We start from the raw sequence: 14,302 nt of genomic DNA on the forward strand, positions 1-14,302 counted from the left end.
ACAAGTCAAATAAAACTAAAAAAGATTCTTCAGATTCAACCAGGAAACTTTCTCTGGATCCGACAGTACCAGTCAGATCAGATCTAAAGTTGGATAGGAGGTCGGAACCATCAGCTCCTTGGCTTCATTCCTCTTCCCCTTGGCCCCAGTTCTTTCTGGAGCCAGTGAGCCCAAGACTACATTCTCCAATTCTTCAAGAAAGGAAATTCTCCAGCCCACCCTCCATGACTTCTTCTTTCCGGTCATCCCAGAGTCTCACTGAGCAGGATGACGAGGAAGTTTAATACTCAGATCCAACCTGAGATTCTCTTGATACCACCCCCTGGATCCATGCCAAGTATTGGTCCAACCTACCCTCCTCTTTTTTTCTCTTGTACCAGTCAACCCTACTGTGGCACTGCTCACCTAGGTTTCGTCCTGCACTGAGGCACCTTCGTCAGTCAACGGTTCTAGTTACGTCAACCCCGACAGCTTCTCACTCTCTCTAGATGCCAAAACAGTTGGATCAGGGAGAGACTTGGAGCAAAAGTGTCAGTACTGTGATCTGAGGGGAGGTTTCAACACTGAGATTATTGGAGCCATCCCTACCTCTCAGAGCATCTGCTCTTGACAGCTTGGATGGAAAATCAGCTTCTGGGCCTAGATGGATTGGAGCCAAGGAATCCTCATTGTCCTTGGACAGGGACAGGTCTTCAGAGCATAATTGCATCCTCAGCTTTTGAGGTTTTCACAGGGACTTAGCCACGCCTAAGGAGAAGGCTCCCTCAATGAGGTTGGTGCCTCCCAAACCCCAAAAGGCTCTTTTTCCTCTTACTGTTCTGCCACAGAGAGGCAGTCGGAACCACAGGCTCCAAGATTTCATGCTATATTAGCTCCAAGTCTGACTCTTGAGTCTTCTAATCCTCCTCCAGAAACATTACATAAGAAGCAATCATGCAAATAGAAGTACGTAGATTCATCCCCAGAACCTTTCACAAAAGACAATGATTTGGATGAAGGTGAGGGGTCAGATCCAACTTGGCTCAACATCATTATGGGTAGTACCTTCCATTAATCCTCTGATCTTGTGTTACAACAAGATTGTAAGGACCCTGATGTAGTAGAGCCTATTCCTAAGAAAGTAAATACAATTTTGGCAGCTCTCAAAGATAGAAAAATTTGGAGCAAAGGTCCTCCAGCAGATGTTATAGTGGTAGCAGCAGCCACAAAAAAATTAAAAGTTCCTCTGTCCATCCCCATAACAGGGAGCCCAGGGCAATGGACGGGTTCGGGAAACCAACTTATGCTTCAGTGATGTTTGCGCTCAGATCATTGAATTGTTTGACTCGTGACCAGATTCCAGAGTAGTATGACTAAGCAAATTTCCAAATCCCTTTTGGGTATATTACCTGCAGATGTCCAGAAGATGGTGGATTCCCAATTATCTGCCTTGCAATCAACCTCCAGCATAGCTGTGTGTATGCTGTCCATTGCAGCTTATGGCACGGCCAGGACAGTAGACACCAGCATCATCATTCACCATCATGCTTGGATGCATTGTTCTGGATTCACAGAAAATTTCAAGTCTGTCATTTGTCAATGCCCCCATTTAAGGATCCACACTTTCTGGACCCAAAGTGAAAGACACACTAAGAAGGATAGTAGGAATCTCTCTGCATTGGAAATCCATTTCTCCACTTTTGAAAGATCCCGTTGTAGGAATCAGAAGATGAGAAAGAAAATGTGGTTCTGAAAGTCTCAGAGCTCTTACCAGGACTCTCCTGGAGATGAGCCTCGTCATGGCAAAGGTGGAGGTAATACTAATGGATTTTGTCCTAGCAGCAGAGGTAGACTGTACAATTGGGATTTCCACTGTCTGTGCTCAGAAAAGCATTACCAGCCCCCCTGAACATTTGCCTGACTGCTGCACTCTGGAGGCAGTCAGGGGAGCTTGTCTTTACACCCTCAAGCCTGGCAAGATATAACTATAGATTTGTGGGTGCTAAAGGTAATTTCCAGAGGCTACTCAATTCACGTCTTCCTTCCACTTTCAGAAAAAGAACACTCCTTATATTCCACCCAGTCAGTGGGAACCAACGCAGCAGTAGAAATTTCAAAGCTACTAGAAATAAGTCATCCAACTGATCTCCTAAGACCAGTTAGAATCCGGAGTCTGCTCAATTTTCTTTGTAGTACTAAGTAGTATAAAAAAAACGGGGGACCTCAGACCAGTTTTGGATCTTGGTCACCTGAATCAGTTCTTGAAAAGCAAAATTTTGGATGGTTATGCTTCAGCCCATATTTTCTCTGCTGAGGAAGAATGATTGGATGTGCTTAATAGATGTTTACTATCTTGTGGAGATAGAGAAGCAGTCCCTACCAGTTCAGAGCCCTGCCTTTTGGTCTCACCAGCGCTCCCAGGGTGTTCACCAAGATCATGGCAGTGGTAACCACACACTTGCATCTGTTAGGGATCAAGTTTTCCCATTTCAGCAACTGGTTCCTAACTACTGCCTCCAAGCGTCTACTTTACACCATCTAGACCTTGTGCTCCAATGGTTGGAGACATTTGGGATAACAGTGAATTTTCCCAAATGCCACCTTACACCAGCACAACGAATAGAGTTCATTAGATGCCACCTCAATACCAACTTATTATAGATTTGTCAGTCTTCCCCAAAGCATGGTTTTATCATTGTATCTTGTAACGGTCCAAGTACTTCCTCACCCTTCACCCCCATCAAAACTGATCTAATGCTGCTACAGTACTGATGGTTCCTCTAGCCAGGTACCACAGGAGAGTATTCCAGTGGGCCCTAGTGGTTCAGTCTTCTCAGAACATGCATTCTTTACATGTGAAGATTCGGATCACTCAAATTTGCTAACAGTCCATTGCCTGGCAGATTACATCATCTTCCGTGATAGAAGGTCGTCCCTTCCATATGGACTCACAAGTAGTAGAAGTAACCATGGATACTTACTTTCTAGGATGGGGGTGGGATTTTGAAGGGAAGATGGTCCAAGGTGCATGGTCACTTGTAGAGGACAGTCTACTCATCAACATTTTAGGAGATGAGTGTGGTCCTCCTAGCATTGCAGGCCTTTTAGGATCTCCTCCCCAGGGTTGTGATATCTATACATGCAGACAAAATGACAGTGATATGGTATGTAAGCAAACAGGGAGGAATCCATTCCTATCTGTTTTGTCAAGAGGCCATGAGAGTGTGACAATGAGTGATATCTTCACACTGCTTTCTGACAGCAGTGCACATCCTGGACTCATCTAGTGTATTAACAGACAGTTCGAGCAGGATTATCCTGCTGCCTCACGAATGATCCCTCAACCCAACAGTAATCTTCCATTGCTGCTGTGATGTCTTTGCCTCTACCCACAACAACAAATGCAGCAGTTGCTTCCCCCGATCCTTCCACAGGGTCAATCGCTGAATGATGCTGTAGTTCACAGTTGGCCCCCGGGTGTCCTGTATGGCTTTTCCTCTCACCTTTAATAAACAAATTCATCCAGAAATTCAGACATTACAGGGCAGGGTTATCCTGACTGCTTCCTTCTGGCCCTGACAAACATTGTGGTTCTTCTCCCTGTGGCCTCTACTAGTAGATCCCCCTGGGGATGTTGGATCATTTTCCATATCTTCTTCTCTCATCCATCCAGACTGCCTTCTCCAGACCAGACATTCATGAAACTAACTGCATGGTTTTTCCAGTTTTTGCCATAGCCAGAGACACCAGGCTTTTCCCCACAGTGCTTAAGATTATTATCAGCTTCTCAGAAACTAGCTACAATAAAAGATATACCATAGCAAATGGAAGAGATTTTCTATTTGGGCAGTCTTCAAAGGATTGGACAGTTTCTCAGCCCCCTATTCCATCCATCTTAGAATTTTTGTCTGAACTCTGACAAAGGTTTCACTTATTCTACCATCAAAGTTCAAATAGCTGCCATCTCCAGCTTCCACATAGGTGATAATGATTCTTCAGTTACTTCCCTTAAATTCTTTAAAGCATTTTTGAAAGACCCTTTCTTTTATGTGTTCCCATCAGTAATCCAGTTTCTTCATGGGATATTTCCATTATGCTACAGGCTCTAACTCAACCAACTTTTGAACTTGTAGCCATGGCAGACCTAAAGTTCCTGACATGAAAAACAGTTTTTCTGGTAAAAGTTACATCAGCCAGGCAAATTTTGGAATTACAAGTGCTTTCCTGTAAACCGCCCTATCTAGTTTTTCACAGAGACAAGGGACTGTGTTAGAACTACTGTATTCTTCTAGGTGGCATCCAAATCAAACTTAAATCTGTCCATACATCTATCTGTATTTTTCCCCAGATACTGTAACGAGGATGAATACATATTACATTTTTTAGATGTTCTGCATCAACACAAGTTATATCTTCATAGAATGAAGCAATTCAGAAAATCAGATCAGTTGCTTATTGCTGTTTCAGAACAGAAATTGAGAAAGACTGTCACTAAGGTTACCCTTTCTAGACAGCTATCAGACTGGATTTCATTTGTCTATAATAAAAAGCAATTGGCTCTACTGTCTAAACCTAAAGAGCAATTTCTACATCAACAGCATTCTCCAGAAGACTTACCATTGATATTTGTGCCTCAGTGACTTGTTCCACAATCCATACCTTTGTGTCTCATTACAAACTGATTGTACAATCCAGGTCACGTTCTTCTTTTGGCCCCACCATCCTCAGGAATGTCTTTCCTTGATAGCACCCAGATAAACAGTTTGGGAACCTGTCCCATGTGTTGAAGTGGACGAAAATAGACAACACTGGATACAAAAGTTGTGTATTTACATTGATAGATCCATGTTGTCTGATTTTCGTCCAGCTCACCCTCCCTCCCTCCTTCCCCCTTCCTAAATTGACATGTATGATTTTGGTGTGACCGGGTGGTTACTACTGTGTTCCCTGTCTGTAAACAGTCCTCCTGTTGCCTTGTTTGCTCTTTATATTTTTGTGTTACTATTGTCATATGTACCCAGCTGTAGAGTGTTTTTGCTAGATACACAGAAGCAAACTTGATCTGCGGTATTGGGGTGGAGTACAGGGAATTATGGGCAGGGGAGTAGTCAGAGCCCTGGAATTGAAAGAAGCTTCAGAATTGGTGCCATGGTTAGATTCGTTCAGTATGACAACCCCATGTATTGAACCGGATGAAAATCAGACAACATGGCTCTATCGTTATGGTAAATACATACTTTCTTTTCTTTCTTTTTATCAAAATGTTCATTAATTTTTCATTAGCGCTATCATCCCCTCTTTTCTGCATGTTATTCACATACCTGATTTTCACTGTGCTGCTTACTAAACACCTGCATTCTTTTATCCATTTCCTTCCTTTGTTCTTTACCCAGTACTTATTTTATTTGCATAACATTAAAAGCCTCTCACCATTCATGACCAGTTAGATAGAATCCCCTTATTCTAAAATTATTACTCCATTACCAACCTATCCATATATTCTTTCATTTTATTTTCTTATACAGTCTCTACAAATTCTAAAATACATCTTTCACCATGTGTCCACAATTTATAGTTGTGGTGTAAAATTGAAATGGGTCTATAAGAAGTTGGGTCTGCGATGGGTCTTTGCCATCTTTGGTTATGGGATACATGCCTTTTGTGTCTGTGTGGGGAGCATGTGGCCTGTATACCTGCAGAAGAATAGGTGTGGGAGTCAAGCCAGTTGGGTGGATATCAGTGTGTCTGATTCCCATAAGTAATTAACTGTACTGCAACAGTGATCCATCTCATACATCTGTTTATGGTGAGATCTGATGTTATCCATGTCTTCATTCATCACAACAGGGTCTTGGATTCGATGTTGGATCTGAGTTGGCAAAATACAGAACAGATGGATCCAAGGCTCTGGCTCCTTCCTCTCTCATAATGCCCTACTAAACTCTACTCCTCAGATCTCGTTTGTCGTGCTCGTGGTGCAGACACGTTCCCATTAGCTCTGGTTAGCTAAGTACAACTTTTTCTTAAATTTTCTTCTAGTGGTAGTGTTTAGTGTAGGGCATTTTTAGCTGATTATTTTTCTAGTGTAGAACCTCCCTCCTGTTAGTTTTTTAGTTTAGTTGTGTGTGTGTGGGCTTTTGGGCCCTTTTTCTTCCATTAACCATTAGGGCTTGCTTGCATTGTTCTAGATTAGTTTGTGAGGGTCTTAGTGGTGTATTATGTCTAATAGGCCTGTTGGATTTAAAAAGTGCTCCTTGTATGGTCGGAAAAAGCTGAATGCTCGGCACCTAGAGGTTGAATGCAATCTTTGTGCCACATTTAACCCCAGGGCTTTAGCAGAGCACTGTAACAAGTTACAACTTAATGGTCTGGTGCAAGAGGGCCTCTTTGTTCCCCCCTCTAAGGCTTCCTCTTCAGACCTGAAGAGGAAGACCCCTTCCATGCCAGTTCCCACCAAGAAACTGCTGCTGTCGGATCCTAAGTCCCCAGATCTGATCCCAGCCAGGTCTGCCTTGGATCCAAGGTCTTTGGAGTCAAGCTACAGAATCTTTAGTCAGATCCAGGTCCTCTCCGGTTCAGAAGCCCTCAATCCAGCCAAAGTGGGGCTAGTCCCGGATCTGACCGGTTCAGCATATCCGACCGCTGAGCCATGTAGGACTTCATATCAGACAGGATTGTTGGATCCAGTCATTATCTTGGCGGAACCTGTAGTCCCTTCCACATCCAAGCAAAGACCACCATGGGCTCTGAGGCATCGGATCCATTCCCTGGAGCCTGGCAGTAGGTCAGGAAGGTCTCCTTCCAAGTCCACTCACTCCTCTTCCTTCTGTAGGTCATCTAGGAGTCTTCTACCCTCAGACATAGACAGGATGATGAGGAGTTTTCTCAAGGCCCAGATAGAGTTGGGTCTCTGGCTTCTTCTGCCCATCCTGCCAGGGGATCCTCTTCCTCTCCAGCTTCTTGTTCTTCTCACCCAACCCCTTTGGTTTTGGGTTCCAGGCACCAGGAAGCTTGTGGCCAGATTCCTACGAGGCCGAGTATTCCTCCTTTCTCGTCCCTGCCAGGGTCCTTGTCTTATTCTGTTCCTCCACCTATGGAGTGGGGTGAGCCCCATGCTGGAGCAGATGATGCCAGCTCCATGGGGGGGGTCTGGTACTATTCTTTCAGACCAATCCCTTCCTCTAGACGCGTCAGCTTTCATTAGCTCTGAACCTGTATTATCTGGGGGTCAGGGGCGGTTTCCGGGTGCATTCCTCCCCTCTAGGGGACTTCACCATCGGACATTGGGGATGGGCCTGCGTCCTGCCCTTTGGCCTTCCAGATGGTAGAAAGGATCTTCTCCAGGTCTGGACTTTCCTCTGCTGCTCCTCTGGGTCCCTTGTATCCCCTCTCTATCTTGGCTGTCATGGCCTTTCATCCTGTCCAGAGTCAGCCCTCCTGATTGAGCCTTCAGGGGGTTTCCTCCCCTCTGGGAGGCCCTGTCTCTTCCAAGTCTTCACCAGAGCCTCCTACAGAGGAGGATCATCATAAGAGAAAGTGCAAGAGAAGGCACTTGGACTTACCTGAGGAGTCCCTTACCGAAGGTACAGACCTCAAGGAAGGAGATGGGTCCCCCAGATCTCTGGAGCTCCTAAAACAAAATGGCAGATGGTGTCCCCAACCCCCATTTTCAGAGGAGTCCGTATTTCTGTAACCCTTCCGGATGGGCCAGTCTACCACCTGGCTGCCCCCCCCGCTGATGAGTTAGTGGACCTTTTTGCCAGCAGGGCCTGGAAGGCGCCGGACACTGTGAAGCCTGTACCAAATAGGGCCAATCAGTTCCTTAGCCCCCCTGTGAGCAGTTTATTCTGGAGTAAGGGCATCCCAGTCGATGCCATCGTGGTTGCCACCGCCACGAAGAAGGTGCTAGCAGAGCTCCACAGTCCATCCCACAAACGGGGAGTCTCGAGTGATAGACCATTTTGGGAAACAAGTGTACACCTCAGCGACCTTTGGACTGAGGGCAGCTAACTATTTGGCACATTTTATCCACCTCCCTTGCAGAATTATTGCCAGCAAACAACCTCAAGCAGATATCTCCCAAGCTTGCCACTCTGACCTCTTTGGCATATTCCTTGATGAGGCTAATCTCCAGTGTTGTGGAGGCCTCCTCTCAAGCAGCTATTATGGGCATTGCCTTGCGGCGTTGTGCCTGGCTACACTTGTGCATGTTCACGGAACCCTTTAAGGCATTGTTTACTAGTGACCCCTTCGATGTTTCCACTCTCTTTGGACCTTCTGTGAAGGACACTTTGACCCACAGTGAGCAGGAAGGGAAGACTGTCTGTGGTAGGAATCAAGCTCTTGACCCCCCCCCCCCAGGTCCTTTTTGAAGACCCAACAGAGAACCAGAAAGATGTGGTTCCAAAAGGTGCAGTCCTCCCTTTCAAGATACTCTGGACAAATTCTCTTCCAGAAGTATGGAGAAAGGTTTCAATGGACACCGCCGCCCTCGTGCCAGAGGGGTCCACAAAATCAGGGCTCCAGAGAGCCCTTTTCGAAACAGCCTTTTCAGCGCTCCTGAAGCATTGCCCTGCTGCTCTTCCCTGGAGGCAATCAGGGGTTGCATTTCCATACACCAACTAGCCTGGACAAAAATCACTTCAGATCAGTGGGTGTTAAACATCGTTTCCAGGGGCTACTTTATTCCCTTTTCAGAACTCCCTTCAGTCAAAAGTTATCTCCCCAACATTCCACCCAGTCAGAGGGACTGGCCCTCAAAGAAGTTCAACATTTTCTTCAAAAAAGAGCCATTCAAGAGGTCCCAGCAGGATAAAAGAAGATCCAGCACTTACTCTCACTTCTTTTTAGTGCCAGACAAGACAGGGGACCGATGTCCTATTTTGGATCTCAGCAAGCTCAGTCTTTCAGTCAAGAAGTCAAAGTTCCGGATCGTCACTGCTCATCCATTCTGCCACTGTTACACAGGGACGATTGAATGTGCTCAGTAGAGATCTCCAAGATGCCTACTATCTCATCAAGATAGGCATTCCAGGAGACATCTTCACTTCCGGCTAGGGGCCAGTCATTATCATTTCAGAGCCCTACCCTTCGGTCTCACCACAGCCCCCTGGGTGTTTACCAAATGCATGGCAGTGGTAGTAGCTCACCTACATCTGCAAGGGTTTCAGGTCTTTCTGTACCTCAGCGATTGCCTCCTCACGGGACCTTCAAGGCATCAACTGACTCAGGTGATTCAATATCTTCTTACCCTCTTCCATCAGCTGGGTATAACTGTCAACCTGGAAAAATCCAACCTTATTCCCACATAACGGTTGGAGTTCATAGGGGTTCAGCTGTCCTCTGTCGGAGATTTCATCTCTACCTTCGCACAGAATTCAGTGGATATGGGAACAGGTCACTCTGAGTTTGGACATACCTCGCCCCCCCAGTTCTTTTAGTTCTTTGGGCTCTCAGTTCCATGGCCTCAGCCATTCTCCTGGTTCCACTGGCCAGGTACCACATGTGGGTTTTACAATGGACCTTAGTCCAGTGGTTGACCCTTCTTCATCCTGTCTGTGACCATAAAACTGACCCTTGTGTGCAGACATCACCTCCTGGCTTCAGTTGCAGGATCTCTCCTTAGGCAGGCCCTTTTCTCTCCCCTCACCCAAGGCCACTGTGACCATGGATGCCTCTCTCTTCGGGTGGGGGGCATTTTCAGGGGAAGACTGTCCAATAGAGACCAAGTTGCATATAAACATCCTAGAGATGAGGAAAGTTCACCTATCATTGCAAACCTTTCAGGACTGCCTCCTTTGAGGGGCAATTGCAATTCAGACAGACAACATGTCTGTTTGGTATGTCAACAAAAAGAGGGAACACACTGTTACCCATTGTGCGGAGAGGCCATGGGAGTTTGGGAATGGGCTATGTCCTCTGGCCACTTCCTTATTGCAATCCACATACCTGTGTTGGCGAACAGGCTCATCAGATCTGTCTTGAGTCCTCACAAGTGGTCCCTCAATCCTTCAGTGGTGAATTAGATTTTCGACCAGTGGGGTCAGCCATGCTGCAACATTTTTGCCTCTCCAACTACAAGTGCAGCAGGTATTTCACCCTGATCCCCCTTCAGGGGGAGTCTCCAAGGACAAACTAGTCCATGATTGGCCTTTGGGCCTCCTCTATGCTTACCCTCCTCTGTCCTTAACGCCTGAGGACATCTCGGATTCTCATTGCCCCTTTCTGGCCTCGTCAACCATGCTTCCCCTTCATCAGGTCTCATTTGAAGTATTCACCTTGGATATTTGATCCCTGTCAGGATCTGATTTCCCACCCATTGGGGCTCCATCTTCCAAACCTTCAGAGACCCATCACCTAACTGCTTGGTTTCTCCAGTTCCAGTGATATTTAAAAAGTCCAGGCTAGTGTCCCCCATCAAACGCTTCATTTTGGCCTCCTAAAAACCTTCTACTAGGAAAGTATACAGTAGCAAATGGAAAAGATTTTCCATTTGGGCCAGGAGCAGGAATCTGGATCCTTTTACTGTCTCTGTCCCTGATATACTTTTGTTTTTGTCCTCTCTTTTTCAAGAGGGAACAAGTTTTTCCACTATTAAGCTTCAGCTGGCGGCGATTTCTTATTTCCATGAGAGCTCTGAACCCAATTTTCATCTAGACTTTGTAAGGCATTTATGAAGAGGGTATCCTCCTTCATTCTCCAATTAAGAGCCTTTCACCTCCTTGGGACTTCACATTAGTTTTGCAGTTTTTGACTAGGAGGCCTTTTGAACCTGCCAGTTCCTGTGATCTCAAGTTTCTGTCTTGGAAAACGGCTTTTCTGATTGCTGTCACTTCAGCTAGGAGGGTTTCTGAATTACAAGCTCTTTCCATTACTCCTCCTTATATGACCTTTCACAAGGACAGGGTATCTCGGAGAACAAATCCTTCCTTTTTACCCAAGGTTGCTTCCGAGTCGATCCTTAATCAATGCATTCAACTTCCAGTGCTTCCCTAACTACTCCAACAGGGGGGAGTATAACCTTCATACTTTGGATGTTCACACACTGCTTCATTCTACTTACATAGGACTAAGGAAGTCAGAACAACTTTTCCTAGTCTTCTCTGAGAACAGGCGTGGCCTTCCAGTCTCCAAGGTCACTATTTCCAAGTGGATTTGTAGCTGTATCTCTATGGTCTGCAATATGAATCAGCTGGAGATTCTGGGTTGTGTTAGAGCCCATTCTACTAGATCTGTGGCCACTTCTTCAGCCTTTATTGATAGCTGTACTGCTGCCACATGGTCCAATCCTCACACCTTCATATCCCATTACAGACTGGAGTTGTCTCCAGGAGTAGGGCTTCCTTTTGCTCCACAGTGCTCCGGCATGTCCTTCCTTGAAGCCTCCCAGAATGTTTGGTAGCTGGGGACTCTGACCCTTTGGTGATGAATGAAGACATGGATAACATCAAATAAGTTATGTACTTACATAACTTGGCATCTGTGTTATCTTATGTCTTCATTCATCACATTTCCCACTTGCCATTCCCATCCTGGTGGACTAGTGGAGTATGTTGTAGTGGGTTTCTCCTTGATAGGAATAGTTCATGAGTATGGTGGCAAACTCGATCTGGGGATTAGAGAGTAGCAAGGCATTGTGGGAGAGGGAGGAGCCAGAGCCTTGGATCAGTCTGTTGTATATTTTGCCAGCTCAGATCCAATATCGGATACAAGACCCTGTGGTGATGAATGAAGACATAGGATAGCACAGGTGCCAAGTAAGTACATTTCTTTTACACAACTGCACTTTTTTTTTTTTATTAGTATGATATTGATGAGTGATTATAAATCACTCTGAATTAAACTGAGTGCCATACCCTTGAAAGCCAGTTGGTGTATTAAAATGTTTATTATGTTGTAAAGGGAAGGTTTGTGAAAGGAAACTTTCATGTGTTTAGGTTTTCCAAAATAGCTAACTCTGTTGATATGGAGTAATAAAGCACTGACTGTGGCCAAGGTAACCCAAGCTCACTTAGCGGTTTGGGCTTCTGTTGTGATGTCAGGAAGAGGATGTGGGTGTACCTGTCACCTGTGAAGCAGATTGAGATTGGCAAATGCCATGGTGCCTTGGAAGAGGGTCAGCAACACAAAGGACCACCACCCAGACTTGGGTGTTTGGTCACCAAGCCTCCTGCTCGGGTTATGGGTTAGGGTCATACCAAATATGCCATCACTTGCAGGTTTCTGGTAAGGGCTCAAACCACTGATAAGGGTGCCCATATGACAGCTTGCCTTGGTCAGCTCTGACCTTGTATGTTTAAAACCTAGGTTGGGGGACTGAAGAGATGTGGTTGATATGGAAAGGCTTAATAGTCAGCAGGCACAGCAGCAAAGCAAAAAGTGTGTAGGAGAAAAGTCCCAGAATAAGCTAGCTGAGATAATCAGCACATTGTTTTAATTTCTACAAGTATGTTTGTATGCTTTTCATTTTTTTTTTTAATTTTCCCCAACAGGGAAGTATTTAAAAGAGCTCAAGGTCGAAAACGTATTGGTAAGAAGAATTTCAAGAAACGATGGCTTCGTCTAACCAACAAAGAGCTAACCTATCATAGACAGCAAGGTGAGGGTCTCTGACATATTATAACCCTGGAATTCAGACTGTGAGGGTCTGCACGTAGTTGCAGGAATATTACGTAACAACATTGCCTTCAACTTCAGCTTTATTATCTAAGTGCTTTATACAGAAAGAAGAGCAAAGTAAACAGAGAATTAAACAGAATACCACAGATATTGAAAACAAGGAATGGCATTCAGCATATGAGTACTTGTAAGCATTATAGAGTGCATTAAGTTGCAATACAATTAGGATACAAAAGGAATGTTATTTACAGGCTAAAACATAATAGTGTTACATATAAAAAATCGTAACTGTTTAGTAAATTTCCAGCTTTAGCTGGAAGACAAGAACACATCATAAAACAACAGCATATCCTGAAAATTAAACTCCAGCATTTTATAAAGCTTATGGACCAACAATTTTTAAACCTCACAAGTTCCATACAGAAACACAGTGTACCATCATAAAAGTCAGGGAACACTCTGAAGCAGTCCGCAAAGCAATGATGTAAAAATATAAGGACTGCCAAGACCTAGCAAAGTACCCATCTTACCAATAAAACAGTCCAAGCTGTAAAATCTGAATTCAATCCAATACCCCGAAAGTCAGCCAAGAGTCCCTCAAAGCAGAGCTTAAAATGTGATGTAAAGAAGTACCCCATAAGGCCAACTAAACACCAGTAAAGCATTAGTAGTCTTAAAATAAGACAGGCATTCACAGCAGCACTCATCAAAGTACAGTGTAAAGAAGCATTCTGTTGGACCAAGTAAACTTCAAAATAAGAGATGATATCCACAACAGTTGTTTGGCACCAGTAAACAATAGTGTCTGTTCCACAATACTCCATATAGTCCATGGGCCAGATTCCAAAAGAATTGTTCTCAGTACAGGTCTACCCTGGTTCTGAAAGACTTGCTCTTAGTGTAAGTGATTTACTTAAGGCCTACCTGTAAACAGGCTTGCAACAGGGGGCCAGATTCCAAAACACCTGTTGTCAGTGTAAATGGTCATGTAGACTGAGATCAGATGTTTTGGAATTTGGCCCATTAATACAGTTGATGAAAGGGTGAAAGTTCAGCAGACCAAAGAAAAGCTCAGAGTTATGACAACAAAATAGCCAGCACTAAAAACCAAAGAAGCTTCCAGAGGCAGTCATTCTGCCTCGTTTTTCAGACATACTACCAGTAAAAGTGCACAGGATACAATTTCATTGGTCTTTTGACAACTGTGGGTTCATGCCTGCAGCGGAAGCCACTAAAAACAGTAGTATCTGCTGCAATAGCACCACCCCGTCATATGATAATTCTGCTACACAGTAAAAGATGTACCTTTCTGAGTAACATTGTTTTTTTCCCCTTAGTTTATGTTCATGTAAGCTCCATTGTGGAACCCCCTAAGAATTGCACGAGTGGGAAACCAGTATGTTTTATTTGGACTGATCTTAAAGCTGCTAACATAGTTTAACAAGTCTAGTCAGATTTGTATGCAGATTAAAATCCTTGTAATGAACAAGGGCTTCTGAATCTTTTAGAAAACAATCAAACACACTATCTTTATTGCCATCTTTTGTGTAAAGATGATGTATAACTTTGTTGCAGAAACCTTTTTCTTGTATGTTCTAACTGCATTTTCAGCTTTGTGAAAAATACTTAATTCCTTAATATCCAGAGTGGACCAAAGTAAATTTCTGGATCAACTGTAATTAGATGGATGGTTGAAACCATTTTC

General features: G+C 44.5%; 1 protein-coding gene across 1 annotated transcript in view; it reads left to right on the forward strand.

The window, feature by feature from the left end:
• Window positions 1–14,302, forward strand: part of LOC122802338 (ras GTPase-activating protein 2-like) — a 384,535-nt gene that overhangs the window by 44,228 nt on the left and 326,005 nt on the right. Inside the window, exon 3 of the mRNA XM_044071976.1 lies at window positions 12,471–12,577. Within this exon, the coding sequence (XP_043927911.1) occupies window positions 12,471–12,577 (107 nt within the window). The remainder of the gene's footprint in view (window positions 1–12,470; window positions 12,578–14,302) is intronic.

Source organism: Protopterus annectens, chromosome 5.part0, assembly GCF_019279795.1.
Source record: "Protopterus annectens isolate FY-2018-M chromosome 5.part0, PAN1.0, whole genome shotgun sequence".
Lineage (NCBI taxonomy): Eukaryota > Metazoa > Chordata > Ceratodontiformes > Protopteridae > Protopterus > Protopterus annectens.